At 34.6% G+C, this 19,473-nt stretch overlaps 1 protein-coding gene across 1 annotated transcript in view; it reads right to left on the bottom strand.

Annotated features, from left to right (window-relative positions):
• Positions 1-374: 374 nt before the first annotated feature.
• Positions 375-19,473, bottom strand: part of ETFDH (electron-transferring-flavoprotein dehydrogenase) — a 35,429-nt gene continuing 16,330 nt past the window's right edge. Inside the window, exons 6-13 of the mRNA XM_008586373.1 lie at positions 18,316-18,393; positions 10,287-10,433; positions 8,893-9,033; positions 7,421-7,564; positions 4,311-4,479; positions 2,035-2,217; positions 1,541-1,762; positions 375-720 (exon numbers count right to left, since the gene is read on the bottom strand). Of these exons, the coding sequence (XP_008584595.1) occupies positions 557-720; positions 1,541-1,762; positions 2,035-2,217; positions 4,311-4,479; positions 7,421-7,564; positions 8,893-9,033; positions 10,287-10,433; positions 18,316-18,393 (1,248 nt within the window). The 3' untranslated portion in view covers positions 375-556. The remainder of the gene's footprint in view (positions 721-1,540; positions 1,763-2,034; positions 2,218-4,310; positions 4,480-7,420; positions 7,565-8,892; positions 9,034-10,286; positions 10,434-18,315; positions 18,394-19,473) is intronic.

Raw genomic sequence — 19,473 nt, 5'->3', positions numbered from 1 at the left:
TGGACCACATAGTCTGTCACAACTACTCACCTCTGCAGTTATAACTTGAAATTAGCCTTAGACAATGCATAACCAATGGGCACTGCTTTGTTTCAATAAAACTTTATTCATTCGAGTGGGATGCTGACCCCTGGTCTAGAACATTCATTTTTAGACTCAAAGACTTAAATCTGGAAAGTCAAATGTAAAGTCCAACAGTGCATTTTGCTGTTGGGACTGAATCTTTGAAGAGCTAAGGAGATGCAACATAATGTATAGTTTTATTTAAAGGGAATATTCATAATTTTTTGTGGGACAATATTAGATATAAAATTTTTATTGCACTGATGAGTATTTTGTGAACATTCTGATCAACATTTTTTTTTGGCGGCTGGCCGGTTTGGGAATCTGAACCCGTGACCTTGGTATTACAAGGTTGTGCTCTAACTGAGCTAACCGGCCATCCAATGTAAGATATTTTGACATTCGTTAAGCTTTAAACATTTTAAAGTTAGCTTGCTATACATTTTAAAGAAACTAGCTATCAAATCTGCCTGTAAATGAAATCAGCTGCAGTTTACATTCCATTGTAAGCAGGTCCTCCTCCACCTTCAGGTACCACCCAGTTAATATTCTGACTTGGATCTTTGATGTCACATGTTTTACAATGCACACAGTTCTGAGCATTTATCTGTAACCTAAATCCATCACCTTGTTCCAAAGGTACAAATTCATAAACTCCTGTGAAGCAAAAATAAATAGTATTGAAGTACCTAACTTTGTAAGTAAATTCTTAAATTCAAAAGTAGAAATTGAAAATAGAAACAGCAGCTTTAGAAACCTATAAGGTGGTTTTCTAAATGTTTACCTGTAGAGAATATAAAGATTTTGGTGTGTGCTACTGCTGTTAGAATAAATTATTTGTACATAATAAAGGAGGAAGTATAGCAGTTTTGGGTTGCTAGTCTTACTAAAAAGGGTACTTAACACTTAGCAGTGTTTGAGTTCCATATATCTGATATAGCTGAAAAAACAAGGTAGATCCAGTCTTTACCCCCTCATTTGACATCCAGTTCCTACTTCTGTAATTTTAGTTGAAAGCTCAGCACTAAAAATATATAGTATTAATGGTGAATTTAAAGTTTGGGATCATTCCTTGAACTGAATGTGGCTATAACCTACTATTTTAAGTGTGTGCATGCATGCACACACACAAGCTGCCATTACAGAAATGAGTTTTTAAAAAGTCACACGATCATGCAAAGACAGGTATTTTTTTGTGTTCCCTAATCTTATCCTGGAGTCTGAGAGTAGACAAGGAAAGACTGTTTTGGAGAAATGCCATTTGAACTAGACTTAAAAATTCCCTACTTTTATTTTGACATTGCTAGTTAAAGAGTATGAATTTCCTAAAGGAAGCTGAAAGTAGGAGTCATTTACAACAATTTTCAAGCACTGGAAGGAGACATAGAAATAATTCCTTAAAATAATGGAATCATACTTCTGAAATGTTTAAATCAAATATTTGTATTAATATTTAGGAATGGATGGAATTACTGACCTGCAGGGCAGAATCGCTGCTCAGGCCCATCATATATCGACAGATTTCTATTTACAGGTATACTGTCATCCTTTAAGGTTAAATGTGCTGGCTGGTCATGTTCATGATTAGTACCACTTAGAGCCACAGATGATAAGAGGTCAAAACTGATCTGCCCATCGGGTTTTGGATAGTCAATAGGTGTGCAATCCTTGGCTGGCTTAAGCTGATCAGAATCAGAACCTTCGGTTTTGAGGAAGATGTTCAATAAAATAATTTTAAAGTATTTTCTTAAGCATATCTTTAAAAATTTGAAAATATTACACCAAAGAAATATGACTTTAGCCTTATAGCAGTACACAGTTCTTTCAAAAACAATGAATTTATAATTTCTCTAATAAAGCAACTATAAAACATTAAAGTAAAAGACAATGTCACTTTCCCCTCTAAATGGATCCCATACATGTATTTTTAGTGATTATAAACATTCATTCTCTCAAATATACTTGAATTACCTTTATGTTTAAGAGTCCATGGCTCCATTCCTCTAAATATCCAGTAAAATATTCCAGTGTAAATCATCCCTCCATATACACCCAATATTCCATGGCAGGATGGTCTTATATTTCTCACAGCATATAGCTCTTTCCATACCCATGATTTTTTCAAATTGTCCTCATATTCAGTTACGTGGATTCCTTTTATTAAAAACATGAAATGTTAAGTGTGAGAACAGCTTAAGGCATATAAAATACTGTATTGTTAAGGCATTTTGCTACTGAAATATGAGTGAATCTTATGTAATTTTTTAAACAGGTGGTCATGTTATGCGTACACACTGAAGAATCTTTCATGTATAAATGTTGCATCTTCCAAAAAGAACCATTTGGTAACATTGTTTGCTAATAAGCAGTAAAGCATTTGATTTCTTATAATGGTAGCATGGAAAATTAGCTTCAAAATTCAGTGTAACTGAGAAGGAAGCTTAAGATAAAAAGTTCATGCTACCTATAAAAGTGAAAATGTTATAATTTATCATTGAAACTACTTCTACCTGTTATGGGTTGAAATGTGTCACTGCAGAAATATATTTTGAAGTCCCAATCCCCAGTACCTCAACCTGTGACCTTATAATAGGGTGGTTGTAAATGTAATTAGAATGAGATCTACTGGAGTAGAATGGATCCCTAATCCAATATGACTATTGTCCTTATGAGTAGAGACCCACACACAGAAGACAGCCAGATGAAGATGTGGGCAGAGATTGGAGTTGTATTTCCACAAGCTAAGGAATGCCTAGGATTATCAGAAGCTGGGAAAGGCAAGAAAGGATGCATCTATAAAGACTTAACAGAGTATGGTCCTGCCAAAACTTTGATTTCTGGCTTCTAGCCTGCAGAACACAGAATAAAATTCTGTTGTTTTAAGCTACCTAGTTTGTGGTACTTTGTTACAGTAGCCTTAGGAAATCATAACTATACCCAAAACTTGGTACATGCATTTAATATTTAAGGGGACACATTGGTTCTTCTTATTGCCTTTTATTAATCCCATAGTGACTATTTTCCAGTTACTGTCTCCTGTTCTGGTTCCACTCTCTTTCCTTCAGGCATTAATCTTTAGTCTGGTGATATACTGGATCCCATACTATCTGTGTGTGGTACTATGTGTACATGATACAGTTAAAGTACGGCTGGTGGTCCAATAAGGAATGACAAAATCAGAAAAAAGTTCTACCCAACCACTGCACTCCGTCTTGCCCGTTCTGATCTCTATGAAGCACCCTTTTGCCTCTTCTGTGTTCTACCCTATCTCCTTCCACTCCTCTGTGCTGGGCCTCCATTCTTATGATGACATTTGAAGGCATAACCAGATTGCATACTTCTAACTAGTGGAACATTTCTTATCTGGTATTCTAAGCAATAAGGCTTATTTGCCAAATATCTATTGTGTTGGTACTATGCCCTAGGTGTTCAGGATTCATAGTGAACAAAGTCCCTGCTCTCTCAGGAGACAGACAAAGTTGATAAATTATATAGTATGCCAAAAGGTGGAAAATGCTATAGAAAAAACAGTCCAGGGGGATTGGGAGTGCTATGTGTGTTGCAAATTAATTGCTATGGTTAAGATACTGCCACCACAAGAGTAATATCTGAACAAAGGCAGAGAGTAAAGGAGGTAGCCATGATCAAAGACCATGAGATGGGAACATGCTTGGCATGTTCCAGGCACTGGAGAGAAGCTGGTGTGGCTAGAATGAAGTGTAACAAGAGATGAAGTTAGAGGGGTGGGAAAACTTTGGCTTCAAGAAAAAGTGAGAAACACTAGAGTGTTGTTTTAGATTAAGAGTTTACTGAGAAAAAAAAAAAAAGAGTTTACTGAGGTATAACTGCTGGCTATTCCTTTTTAGCACAGCAGAAGGGTCATAAGCCCGTGCTTGCAAAGTTGCTAAAACATGGTACTGATTCTGCCTTCTGCAAAGCTGTTGTATTTCGACCTAAAGATACTTCAGTATTTGTAAGGTATCTTACTGTGTATATTACATGTATGCAATGTAAGTACAGTACTGCTGAATTTGAAATAGTTTCTAAGTAGGTGGGACACCACTCGTACTTTTGATGTGAAGAAAAAGAACACTGCTGTAAGATTCAGACTGTAATAATTGGGAATAGGTCACATAGTTTTCTTTGTGTAGCACACATCTTAATACTTAGTATACAGGGACAGATGCAACTGGAATAGGCATAACCTGACAATTTTCTTTCCCATACCTTAAACAGAAATTTCTTACCTATCATCTTTGATTGGAGACTTTCACTGGTTAGTTGATTAAAAATAGACTCTGCTGCCACAATTCCACTTTTCATCGCTGTATGGGTACCTTTGATTTTGGGAACATTCATGAAACCGGGACTACAACCAATTAGTAAACCACCAGGAAAGGTGAGTTTTGGTATAGACTGAAAAGAAAGATTCAGAATACATTTGTTAGTTCAAATTAAACAAGCAAAACCGAATACTCCAAATCACAGCCTATTAAAGTCTTCTAGAGCTGTAGGGAAAGGTTGAAAATGAATACATGAAAATGAATACAGCAAAGGAAAAACCAGCAAGGACAGTTTTCTTTTTCCTCCCCCTTGGTTGGGGGGGAGGATTAGGAATAGTGAGGATTAGGACTATTGCTATTTTTCTGTTAGAGTTTTTCCTTTTCCCTAGACTGACCTCCACTGGGACAGATTTAAGATTGAAGCATCAGAATATTTTAAATGTTTTTATTTATACATATCCATGCCATAGTTAAAAATATTCTCTAAACCTGAATAACTGTTTTCTAAATTGTGATTTGCTTCTACATGTATTCTGGGTAATACATGATTTACAAAGGATAATATATACCCTTTTTATTTTAGTTTGATATCTAGGGATGGAAACCTGCAATCTTATCATGGCATCACTACAACTAGCTACTATCCTAAATAATATATTTTGATTAACTTAAAAATAAGGTGAATTTCCAAAATAAACTTTAAGACAGTTGTTTGGACCTCAGTATATATTTCTGATAAAAAACTGTGTAAAAAAAGGGTAGGGATATTTTTTGGTTTAGTTATTAAAAGTCTGTATAGCCCACAATGTAGTAGTTGAACCACAGACTGTTTGCCTGGGAAAATGTACTTTATAGTTTGAAAAGGGAAAAAAGAGAGAGCCAATGCTGAGTTGTACTTTCCTTGTTCTGTATTTTTTCTTCTCTAAGGGCTTCTTAAAGTAAGCCATGGTCTTTGTTGAGAACGTGATGGGGTGGTAAAAGTTTGGCTTATGGTGCTAAGAGAGACTCAGAGGAGAGAGGGCAAACAGGAAAACTATTGCCATCAGCTGCAAAAGAGACAAGGTGAGGGCCCTGTGGCCATAGCCACATCAATGACAGAATTTTTTTTTTCTTTTTTGCGGCTGGCCTTCACCTTGGTCTGACCAACTGAGCTAACCGGTCAGCCCTGACTGAATTCTAACTGTGAGAGAGAAGTGGAGAGAGGCAAAACTGGGGGGCAGGAGGAATGCCGACGAGAGAGAAGGGTCAGGGCCAGGTCCTTTCACAGGATATGTGGAGAATAACTTTGTGACTGGCTCTCAGACCAAACTCAGTATTAGAACCACCTAGATAAAATAACTAAATCAGGATCACAGCGCACAGAGACAGTGGGGACAAAGGGCTTTCTGGAATGCTACCAGATTAAAAACAGAGGTAATGGTCAGGGACTTGGATAATGACAATGCTCTTCTCAAATAAGGCTGTGGCCTTGATGACAATGTTCAAGAATCAGAAAAGTATAAAGTTGAATAAAAAGACAGACTGTTAGTGCAAGTTCTTTCAAAAGAGTGCTTAAATCCTAAGAATAAAAATGTTAAGGCCTAAGGAAACTGTGTGTGTGTTTAAGTCCTGTGTGGGCAGTGTTACCAGCACTTGGGCATCTTGTTAGGAAACTAGGGACCAAGGAAAAGCTGAGCTGAGAAATGTTGTATTCTGAGACATTCATTAAACTAAGGCTACAAATAATTAGATACCCACCAGGAAAGGTGAATTTTGTTATAGACTGAAGAAACAGAAAAAGTAGGACAATATTTCTTAGCTCAAAAGAAAATTGAATGTTCCAAATTATTGTCTATTAGGGTCTTCAAAAACTTACTGGAAATAAGTTTTTCAATCTTTGACTAAGACAGAAAATTCAGGTAAAAAGTGTGTGTGGCGGGTAGGGGGGTGTCATCATCTCTTCCTGCCAATATGCAAATCATCTGAGATGTTGATATGCACAAAGCAGATGTTTTTAAATAAAAATCTGTATGTACTATTGAATATACTAAAATCTTTATACTATAAATTACAAAGAGCAATTAGATTGACAGTAGGTATTATGGACATCACTCAAAGGAGTTTAATAGGTTTGAATATAGTTAGCAATTCAATAAATATTTCTAGCAAATGAATTACTACTCTAGAAACAAAAACAATCTCATGAGAAGTAATCTCATAACCGAACTTAGGAACCATGTTAGTTTAAGATGCTAGTGATTATGTTTATAATTTAGCTATTATTGTTACAGTAATAAAGTATTTAGAACTTTACTTTTAAGGTTAAGTCAACCCCCCCATTTTCCTATTATCTATTTATTACTTTTATAATAGATTTTTTAAAAAAAGAATAGATTCCTAGAATATTAGACAGAAGAAATTGTTTTTATTTTACAGATAATCCCTTAAAGCCAGAGAAGTTAAGTAACTTGCTCCAATTCATTTGGTATGTTTTAGAGTTGATTTTTAGATCATTTTATCAGTCTGATACTATTCACACAACAGAACTAACAGCTTTTATCACAGTTAGCTATTTAGGTCTTCATTGTTAAATTAATACATACTGAATATATTAACTACTTTTGATAAGATTTATTTTGAATATATACTAAAATAGGATAATAATTAAGGGTAAAAGCTTAACTGAGGCCTTCTAAAAGGCATGGATGTTACTAGGTAGTTGGGATGAATTAATTATGTTTGCCGAAAACTGAATGTGTGTTTGAATTTCCTGGCAGTTAAGGACTGAAGGAAAATATGTTTATTTTCACATAGCTTTTACTTTCTGCTTAAAAACAAACCAACAAACAAAAAGCCCATGAATTTATCTCTAGAGATCAATATATTCTTAACACTAAATTCATGGTGTAATTTAACTACTGTATGACACAGTTTTATAAACGCTAGGTACTTTGCTTAATTCCTTAAATTTTCTTCCTATGAATAATTTTATTCTTTATCTGAATTTGTTACATTTTCAATTCTAAATTTATAATACAGAAATAAGGAATTAAAAAGTTGGTGACTTGCTTAAAAAAAAAAGTTAGAAGATTTACCTGAAAGCCACCTTCATTGAGAGCTCTGGCTCCATATGCAATCCTTTTTCCACCTTCCAATGTTGGCTGAATGCTGGGATGGTGTTTCCACCTCTGGAACTCTCTAAATGGACTCATGTATGGATTTTGATAGTCGAGACCAACCTTAACATTTTAATATTTAAATTTGATATATTTATACAACTAGATTTTTTTTATGATTACAATAGATATTTATTTAAAGTAATACATCTACAGACCAAATAATTCTGAAGTTGTACATTTCAGGTTTAACCAACTTCATAAAAATACTTTGAGGATATAATTAAGTATTTTTATTTCAAACTAAATCAAGCTAAAATGTGAACAATATCAGAAAACATGTTAAATTTCTCGTACTCAATGTATATGGAGAAATATATGCAATAATGCAAATTTAAGTAAATAATTGTATAAAATCTGTTTGGAAAAGAAAGGGTAAACAAAAGGATACCACACATCTATAATCTGCAAAACTTAAAAAATTTAGAACGTGTTAACAAATCATTGTGCTCTGGAAATCAAAGTCTAAATTAGAAAAATATCTGTAGGAAAATGTCTTAGATTATTTCTCTACAAAAGGAGCTGTAAATATTCATTATTCATTTATTAATATCATCTTGAGAAATTAATAATTTGTAATACAGTACTATCACTTGGCAAAAATGAAGCAAAAGGAATCATGTGAAGTAAAAGAGGGGACAAGCAATATAGAAGGTTACATTTTACAAGGCATTATCAAAGTGCTGAAATTAATAACCATACCTTTTTCCTTCCATAAGATTAAGTCACTGGAATAACTACCCAAAGGTGATAAATTGATTAGTGTCTAATCATGACACTAAACTATGAAGTTGCCACCAATAACAAGGTACAAAAACTCTTTTATGTTATTTTTCCAAATTCTTTGAAATGTTCAAGACATAACTTACTGCAAAGATGCAGGTGGCCCCCCCCCCCAAAAAAAAACCAAAAAAAAAAACTGCTTGTGTTTAAAAAAAGTTATATGTTCAAACCCAGTGCTGATTTCACTTCCAATGACAGCATGCCATAGTGGAAAAATGGGCTTGAAGACAGATAGGTTCAGACGTGAATCTTGCCTCTGACATTTAATGTATGTATATGGGAAAGTTGTTTAACTTGTGTGGACATCACTTTTCTCGTCAGTAAAATAAGGATATACGTATTTAATAGGACTGTTATGAAACTTATTTATAAATCTCAGTAAAGCATCTAGCACAGTGCCGAGAATGTAGTAGCTACTATTACTATTGCTGTATGTGTTTGAGTAGATTGTCTATAATAACCATAAGAATTTTACATATTGATAAAATTAGAAAGTAAGCTTTAAATGAAAAGCATTTTACATTCTCCAGATTCAAATTTCTCATTTTGTAACACTGATGATCCTACACTCTAACAGTAGAATTTTTCATAACAAGGACATAACTTACCACCAAACCAAGAGCTACCAGGGGTTCACCTTCATTTAAGTGATAGAGGAAAGAGCCTCCATAAGTATGTCTGTCCAAGGGCCAACCAACAGTGTGATCTACTCTCCCAGGTTTCCACTTCTTTTCGTCAATAATCCATAACTAAAAAATAAACAAAAAAGTCACCACAGTGTTTAAATGTTTTTATATCACCACAATGCATAAAACTTACCAGGTTTTATGACTTACGAAAATTACAAGTGAAAAGCTATGAGAAACACACAAAAATTACTTCAAAAATCAAAGAAAATTTTATCCAAGTGCAGCATAATGAATCAGAGTAAAGAAACAGGTAGGAAAAGTTATGAACTCTTTAAGATATTAATTAGATTCTCAAATTTGTAAGACTAAAATGCAACTATAGGAAACACCCCTGAAAAGATAAGGGAAACTTCTGGAATGCTGGTAATGTTCTGTATCTGAATCTGGGCATCTGGGAAGTGGATATAAGGGTGCGTTCACTGTGTAAAAATTAATGGAACTTTACACTTAAGGTCTGTTATTTTATGATACATATGTATTCCTCAATAAAACAGTTTACTCCTTCCTGCCCCCCACTCCACCCCCAAATGAAGCAAATTGTTTGTCTTATTTTCTGACTGGTAAGTTTTAAATTTGAAACAACAATTTCCATCTGAAATATTATCTAAAAATTAGATGATAATATTATGTGCAATCTAACAAAACAATTAAGCCCTTATTCACAATATTATGAATCTAACTATATATAGAATTTGAACCTTTCTGAGATGTAATATAAAAATTTAAACAAAATAATGCAGTAATAAGTGTTTTAAACAAAATAATGAAAATTTTACAATTTTAATAAGCCTAGGATTTGGAAAAATAGACTAGAGAATGAGTAAATTGAGAAAATATACAACACTTAACCTAATTAAATTTTAGACTGCAGATCAATATGCTATGGTAGAATGTATATTTCATAAACCAAATTATCCTCACATTACAATTTTGAATAAATAATTTGTTGTAGGATGTGGTCGTCCTACAAACAGCATGTGGATAATAAGTCCCATCATACTAGAGCAGATGGCATTAAAATAAAAGAAAATCAAGGTTCAAATATTTTTAAGTTGAAGACTCATTTCAAGCAGCGTTTGATAAAACAATTCCAACATGTAGAAACAATTTAGACAATTATGGAATTTGATCAGTAATATTTCTAGCCCCTTGAAAAATATCACAAATATTTTTAGTCATAATGAACACTTCAAGTCAATGAAAAAAATGTAACTGTAAAATTAAATTAATATTATAAACTACATGATAATATAAATGAATTTAAGTTCCATCTTTCAAAATTAAAATTGCAAAAACAAACCAGGATACCATACCTCCTTCAGTCCAATACCATAGGTTTGGGGCTCACAATTGGCCCTCAGATCAAACTTCTTATATAGTTGTTTTGCTAGATGTCCATGGCAACCCTCTGCAAAAATTGTGACTTTGGCATGTAGTTCTAGTCCTCTCTCAAATGTTGTCTAAAAAGCAAAAACGTGTTAAATGGCAGCACTTGACAATTTAATGTATGTCCACATTCCAGTCAGTTTTAAATTGAACTATGATTCAGGTACAGAAGAGTCAGTGCAAATATACGAATATATAGGTTGAGCATCCCTCATGTGAAAATCCGAAATCCAAAATGCTTCAAAATCAGAGTTTTTTTTGCCAAAATGACACCACACGTGGAATGTTCCACACTTGACCTTGTGTTTCGGGCACAAAATTGTTAAAGATACTGTATAAAATTACCTTCAGTCTACATGCATAAGGTATGTATGAAACATAAATGAATTTTGTGTTTAGATTTGGGTCTCATCCCTAAGATATCTAATTATGTATATGCAAATATTTCAAAATCCAAAAAATATCTGAAATCTGAAACACTTCTGGTCCCAAGCATTTTGGATAAGGAATACTTAACTGGTAATATTAGAAATAAAACTAAGGTACTGTTATAAGCAGAATTTAACAACTTTTATAATATATCTTGTGTCTTTGTTATATTTATTTTCTTTTTTACTTTAAAAGTACTCGATTGAATAGTTAAGTTTGCAAGAATTAAAAAAGCAAATAAATATAACATGCTAAAAAAATTCTCTACAAATGAATATAAAGTGAAGAGGCCATTTCTCCACTGTTTCTAATTTTCCAATCCTAACATTGGAAAGAATGTTAACATGAAGCAAGAAACACTTAATAGCTTTCTTGTGAATCATGCCAGGAAAATTTCTATGAATAAAATACTATATAGAGCTTATTTCTATCCTTCTAACACAAATGAGGTCACACTAAACATACTCTTCAGCTATGTGCTTTTTTCACTTTAATTTTACTTGCTCCCTATTGTTAAACATATACTGTAAAACTGAAATGTTTTTTCCCAGCATAAAAAAAGCTACAATGAAAGTCTTTCTCTCTCCTTCTCTTGCTATATATTTTGCACTTATGTCTGGTACATGATAGGTATTACATAAAGTTACTTAATGAAAGAATACAGAACAAGCAGGAAAGTCTCTTATGAAATATATCTTTTCCAATATTTTTCTACTCATGGATTTGCATTTATGTGTGTACACAGATACATTCATACAAGTAACAGGTTTACACTGACATAGTTTTGTAACTGTTTTCATATTAATATTTTAAAGTGTTCTGCCTAAGGCAATATACATCAAATGAAGCATTTCTTTCAGTGCTTAAATAGCTTTCCCAATTTTCCAGCCAATTACTGATAGTTGGACATTTATGTTTTTCCAGTGTTTTATTATTATAAGCATTGCTTAGATCAATATCCTTGGTGCTAAACATTTTGTCGGAAGGGTAAGAATTATTTCATTATTAACTTAATATCTTTGGTTACTACAGTTTGAACATCTTCCATATGTTTATTGGTAACTTCTACTTTTCTTGTGAAATGCTTATTCACGTCATATATATGCATATATGTATATTGCACATGCACATATATCCTATACATAACTTATTCAATGCAAACTTTTTATTTTGTTGTCTTTCTCTCACTACTCTTCACTCAGTGATCCACTTTAACAACCTATGATATACCATTTTATGCAAAAATAAAAATATACATTTTGAGATGCTTATATATACACTTAAACTTTTTGGGGTCCTGGTTTATTTCACAAAAATAGATGATATAATACAAACTTTTTTCTATCTTACTGTTCTCACTTAATAATACCTCATGGAAATCTTTTACTGTATAGTTCAAGTTTTTGTCTTTAATGACTAGGTTGTAATCTATGTGGAGATATGATAGATTATTCAGCTATTCTGCTAATGTATAACAATTATTCAGCCTGTTTCCAATATATGCAGAAATATAAAAATGTTATAAACATCCTTGCTCTTACTCCTATAACATAGATTCCAAGAAGTGGGTCTATTTGGTCAAAGAGTACACCTATTTTTAACATGCATTACCAGATTGCTTTCTAAAAAGCCTGAAGAAATTAATATTTCCACCAGCAGTATACAAGAAGAGTCTTTTCCCTGAAGTCCAGGCAGTGACAGATATAATTGTTCCTTTCACATTTTTGCTAGTGTAACAATGGTAATGATAACTATTTTAATTTGCATTTCCCTGACTGCTATTTTGAGCATCTTTTTCTTTTTGCTTCAAGAATAAATGAATACTTACAATTTGCCAGGTTCTGTACTAGGCATTGGGAATGTAAGGATGAATAAAAAAAGACATGTTCCTTTCTTTTGGGCTAGTTATAGAGGCAGATGTTAAATAAATACATGAGTATATAATTACAAATTGTGTTTAAGTGCTATGAAAGAAAGCACAGGGTGTTATAAGACAGAACAATAGAAGGGAGCTATTCTGGATTGGGTGGACAAGAAAGATCTCTCTTAAGAAATGACATTTAAGTTGCGGACTCTGAAGAAAAGGTATTTAAGTATCTTTCTTTATGGTAAATGATCATTTAGATTCACTCTTCCATGAATTGTCAATTTGTTAGACTCTACCCATTTTCCCAATGTGTTGTCTTTTTTTCTTGTCAATGTTTAAGTGCTGGTTGGTATCAGAGACAGACAAAAATTTTTTCCCAACCTACTTTTAATTCACAGACTTTATAATATCTTTTGGTATGTAGAAGTGCATAATTTTTATATAGTTAAAAAAAAGTCTATCTCTTCTTTTGTAGGTTTTTAATTTCTTCTCACTGTTGTATGGCTTATCCTATCACTAAATGTAATTGTAATGTCTTAGATTTATTTCTGGGATTTTTGTTTTAAATCATTAGAATTAAAAAAAAAATAGTGGTCCAACTCTATTGCTTCCAGATAGACATACAGTTTTCCCAGCATTAATTGTTACAAAACAATTTAATCTTAATGAATGCTATGGGTCAAATGTGTCCCGCAAAATTTCATGTGCTGGAAGCTTGATCCCCGTTGTAATACTGTTAAGAGAGTGGGAAATCCAATTATGGTATTAGAAAGGTGGGCTCTTTAAGAGGTGATTAGACTATGAGGACTGTGGCCTTGTGAGTGGACTGATCCATTCAGAGAGTAACGGGCGTGGTACTGATGGCTTTATAAGGACAGCAAGTGAAAAAGTTCGCTCTCTTGCTCAGCCTGTTCTCACCATGGGATACCCTCTGTTGCTGTGGAGAGTCAACACCAAGAAGGCCCTCACTAGATGTGTTCCCTGATCCTTGGACTTTCCAGCCTCCAAACTGTAAGAAATAAATTTCATGTCTTTGTAAGTTATCCAGTTTCAGGTATTCTGTTATAAGCAAGAGAGAGAGACTAATACAATGAACTAAAATATTACTTAATATATTTCTTTTTCCTCTTAGAGGCAATATGCTCCTCAGTGTACAAGGGACAGGCCCTGGAGTCGCTTTGCCTGTATTCAAATACCAGCCCCACTACTTACCAGGTGTCTGACCTTGGGCAGGTTACTTAACCTATGAAACTTAAAAATGTCCAAATCAGAATTCTTACAATAAGATGCCTATTAGACACAGGAGTGGAGCTATTGAATGAGCAGCAGGATATATGATTCTGGGACTCAGGGAAGAGTAGTTAAAGCCATGGAACTAGATGAGATCACTAGAGAGAAAACGTAGATAGAGGACTCAACACTCAGCCCGAGGAACTCAATTTAGGGGACAGGAAGAAGCAAACATAGGCAACAGGAGGAGGAGCCAGTGAAAAACAAGAACACCAAAAGCTGTGAGAAGAGCCAAGTCAGGAAAGTGTGTCAAGAGGGAAAAAGTTATTCAACTGTGTCACTGCTGCCTTCTAGGAGGTCAGGGAAGCGAAGACAGAGACTCCACTACCAGACTGGCAAGATGGAGGTATCTGTGATGATGATAAAAGCTGTTCAGTGAAACAGAAGGGAAGCAAGTCTGGCTACAGTGAGTTAAATAAGGAATAAAACAACAGAGTAAACAGAAAATTTGATTTTCCCCACTCCAAACTTGTGGTACTAAAATAATTATTTTATCATTATTTTTTTAAAGTGCAGTAGAATATATATAAGAATTGCCATTTAAAGCAATTTTTTTTTTTTTTTTTGCAGCTGGCCAGTATGGGAATCCAAACCCGTGACCTTGGTGTTACCAGCAGCACACTCTAAACAACTGAGCTAACCAGCCAGCCCTAAGCATTTTAAACATACAACTGAGTGGAATTAATTACACTCACAATGCTATGCAACCACTACCTCTATCTATTTCCAAAGTTTTTCGTCGTCCTAAACATAAACTAGGTGCTCATTAAGCAATAACTTCTCATTATTCCTTCCCCTTAGTTTCTGGTAACCTCAAACCTAATTCTGTCCCTGAAAATTTTTTTTCTTTTAAATTTATTTTTTATTAATTGAGACCCATGATAATTGTATATATTTATGGAGTACAACATGATATTTGGGTACATTTATACAGTGTGCAATGATCATATCAGGGCATTTAGCATATCCATCACCTCAAACATTTGTCACCTCTTTGTGTTGGGAACATTCAACATCCTCTCAACTAGCTACTGAAAATAATTTGTTGTTGACTGTAGTGTCCCTATAATGCTACCGAACACTAGATCTTATTCTTTCTATCCCTCTACAATTTTTATCCATTTACTGCCTGTATTAGTCCGTTTCTGTTGCTTATAACGAAATACCTGAAACTGGGTGATTTATAAAAAAATTGAAATTTAATGCTTATAGTTTCTGAAGCTGGGAAGTCCAAATTCCAACTGCAGGTGGCCACAGTGGCCCAGGGGTCTCACATTGCAAGATGGTGGAAGCAGAGAGAGAGAGACAGACTCTCCTCTTCTTTTAAAGCCCTCAGAACCACACCCCGACCACCATTTTTAATCCATTCACTACTGCATGTCCTACAATCCAATCACCTCTTCAAGGCTCCACCTTTCAATTACCATAATAGGATTTCCCACCCTATTAACAGTCACAGTGGTGACTAAGTTTCTAATATATAAAACTTGGGGGACACAATTCTAGCTTCAGTGAATTTGGGAGAACATAATTCAATCCACTACATTACCCTTTCCCTATTCTTCCCTCCCTCCCCGCTCCCCTTACCAGTCTCTAGTAACCACTCTTCTGTCCTGTACTTCCATGAGATCAACTCTGTCAGCCACCATATATGAGTGAGAACGTGTGGTGTTTCTCTTTCTGTGTCTGGCTTATTTCACTTAACATAATTTTCTCCAAGCTCATCCATGTTGCTACAAATGGCAAAATTTTATTCTTTGTTATGGCTAAGTAGTGTTCCATTGTGTACATATCACATTTTCTTTATCCAGTCATCCACTGATAGTCACTCAGGTTGGTTCCAAATCTTGACTATTATGAATAGAGCCATAATAAACATGGGAATGCTGGTGTCCCTTCAACTTGTTGATTTCCTTTCCTTTGGATATATTCTCAATAGTGATATTGCTGGATTGTATGGTAGTTCTATTTGCAGTGTTTTGACAGACCTCCATACTATTTTTCATAACATCTGTACTAATAATAAACCTTACCAACAATGTATAAGAGTTCCCCTTTCTTTGCATCCTTGTAAAATAATTATTTTTAAAACCTAGATTTGGGGACTGAAGTTACTAAGACTCCATTGTATTCTTCTATGCTTTTATATCTGTATAAATACAATATACCAAATATAAATGTTTTTACAAATACAAAACATAAAACATAAAATACCTTATTTGAACAAAAATGAGAACACACAAAAAATAAAGTATCAAAATGGTAGAATTTATGTGCTTCAATTTTGTTATAATATTAAATACAAAAATTTTAAAAGGGGCTGGCTGGTTAGCTTAGTTGGTTAGAGTGTGGTGTTGTAACACCAAGGTCAAGGGTTTAGATACCTGTACCACCAGCCAATTGCCCCCCGCCAATTTTTTTAAAGAATAAAACATAATTTATAATTAACTTATCAAAATACAGAAAATAATAACCATAGTATAGGAAAGCCAGCATTCTTTTATCATTATGAGAGTCATATAACAGCTGTTTGCAAACCTGGCTATGGATCAGAATCCCTGGGGGCTTCTGCTTCAGACCTGCTGCAGGAAATGATGAGCCCCAAGACCTCACATGATTCTGCTGTAGCCAGTTAAGCCACTGGAGAAGCCCTGAAATAGGTAAGACTCTTGAGAGCTTTGTCACTTGCTTTCTAAGCAGGAAATAGTGAGAGACAGGCAGATCTACTGGAGGAGACTCCAGACTAGATTCCTAACTCTGTTCAAGAATGGCAGAAAGGATAAAGTACCAGTCAACAAATATTTACTGAAGACCTAATATGTATCTGGTACCACGCCAGGCACTGGAGTAACCCTCCATGATTTCTGTCCTAGTGGCGCTTTTAATCTAGTTGGGAAATTAGATAATAAACAAATAAACATGACTAGACAAGGTAATTTATTGAGTTGTTAATCTGTATTTTGTTCTTATTATAGGTTTAAAGGTTAATTTTAGGTGTCAACTTGATTAGATTAAGGAATGCTGAGAAACCTGGTAAAGCCATCTTTTTAGGTGTGTCCAGCAGAGCTTAGTATGAGAGTCTGAGTGGACTGAGTGGGAAAGACCCACCCTCAGTGTGGATGGGAACCATCCAATCCGCTAGGGGCCAAAAGAGAACAAAAAAAATGAAAAAAAGGTGAATCTGTTTTTCTTATCTGCTGGAGCTGGGATACACTCTTCTCTCCTGTCCTTGGACATCAGAGCTCGAGATTCTTCAACTTTTGGGTTCCAGGACTTATACCAAGGATGCCATCGGCTTCCTGGTTTTGGGGCCTTTGGACTTAAGACTGAACCACAGTATAGGTATCCAGTTTGCAGATGGACTATCGTGGGACTTTTCTTCACAACTGTGTGAGCTAATTCCCCTACTAAATTCCCTCTCATATATTTATAACATATCCTATTGATTCTGTCTCTCTGGAGAACCCTGACTAATACAATAGGAAAGAAAGGTATTTTTTCCTTGTCTTTTCCAAGGCACCTGTTGAGTGAGAGCTCTATGTTCTAAATGCTTTCTTTCTCAGATTCAAAAACACAAACTGTAAAAACCTGAAAACCATCCAGGCTTATATTTTGAATGAGAGGAAGGCAATAAGTTTTACATCTACCAAAACACATTAAAATCAGGTTGAAGTCTATCAGTATTACCTACTGATAGTTATGCAAATGATTCTTATCCATAGAAATGAAAACTATGGAGGTGGCAATGCAGTTGATTGATGACCTATGTATGTATGAATGTTTGAATTCTCCTTCAACTGGTTGTTAACACCTGATTCCCTCATTAACTGAGTGAAATAAAATCTTTGACATGGGTTTGTTTTATATTTGTATGAGTCATGTTTTTATCTTTTTAAAAAATTATTCTTAAACATGTTATATCTACTTACCTAAATCATGTTTAGCTCAAAGCTGCTTCTATATTTTTAAACAATTTTTCCATATTTTTCTCTCATTATAATAATATTCTAAAAGCCACATTAAGGGCCGGCCCGGTGGCGCACTGCTACAGTGCGCCGCTTGAGAGCGCGGCGGCACTCCCGCCGAGGGTTCGGATCCCACATACAGACCGGTTCCCGCTCACTGGCTGAGCGAGGTGCGGGCGCAACACCAAGGGTTGCGATCCCGTTGCCGGTCCCGGTCCGGTACGGGCGCGACACTGAGGGTTGCGATCCGTTGCCGGACACAAAAAAAGGAAAAAAAAAATAAAAGCCACATTAAATAATAATTAATGTGAAGTTTGTAGCAAGACCTAAACTCCTAAGTTTAAGTTGGTTCTTTCTTTTCCATTTGTCACTTTTTTTTAAGTACATAACTATTAAATGGTTTACCTTTGGTGCACCATCCTTTTGTATCCCTACGTCATTAGTGGCAATTCCTTTCACACTACCATCTTCATGAAAAAGTACCTGAAAAGATAAAAACAAATTTATTTTCACCTTAGGATGCATAATAACCTTGAAAAGAAACAGTAAATAGTCTTAGATTTCTCAGAAAGTGAACATGTTCTCTAGACTATAGAAATACAGGTCTTCAAGTGTTCAAGCAAAAAAAGAGACATGCTATTAAGGTTCTCCCTTATAAAGTATAAAAGAACACAGCTCAGACAGTTGGAAATGAAAATGATGCCACAACCTTGATGAGAAAGAAAAGGGAGACGCTACTAGAGAGGTTACTAGAGAAACCAGTAAGATTAAGCAAGAAGCTCTTTTCAGGTATCAAATTATGTGTCAAGTGTCTGAAATCAGGGCCTATAACAAATGAAGAACATGAAGGTGGGGAGAGAAAGAAACAGTGTTAGGAAATCTTATATTCCAAATGAGCTAAGAAATAAAAAAACAAAAAACAAAGAAAACAAAACAGAGAGAGGCTGAAGACAGCCCAAAAGTGATTAAAGATTATTTTTGGAGCAAGAAGGAAGGGGGAAAATAGTTCAAAAGCATAATTCTGAAGATGAGAAACAGCAATACTCTGTAACCCTCACTTGGTTTCTGTTTCCTCTCTGGAGGAAAATGCTCTTTGAATGGAAAAGTACAAAATGTACACTGGAATCACACAACAGATTATAAGCAAGCATGGGAATGGAGAGGTAGAACAAGAATGAGCAGCAATAGAGATGGGGGAAAAAAAGATATAAAGGTTTTATTTGATACCCTGAAAACAAATCAACAGTAAAATGTGGCTATGGACTGAAGTCTGGCTCAGAAAACCACAAAATCAAAAACAAACAAACAAACAAACAAACAAAACCCACCACAAAACAAAAAACCCAAAACTGGTAAATAGATCAGAAATCTATTGTTGAAGATCATTAAGGAACTGAGGAAAAGTGGAGAGGTACAAGAGACTGTAAGTATGTGTGTGTACTAAAAAATGAAAATCACAGATTCCATAAACCACCTATGTGTGATTTTTGACACTGATCACAGTAAAGAATTAACAACAAGAAATGCAAAATCCTACTCCTGGGTCCAAAAAACCAAATGCAT

The sequence above is a fragment of the Galeopterus variegatus genome, unplaced genomic scaffold (assembly GCF_000696425.1).
Source record: "Galeopterus variegatus unplaced genomic scaffold, G_variegatus-3.0.2 Scaffold3965, whole genome shotgun sequence".
NCBI lineage: Eukaryota > Metazoa > Chordata > Mammalia > Dermoptera > Cynocephalidae > Galeopterus > Galeopterus variegatus.
The sequence above is the reverse complement of the archived record's forward strand: the minus strand, read 5'-3'. Positions and strand labels throughout refer to the sequence as shown.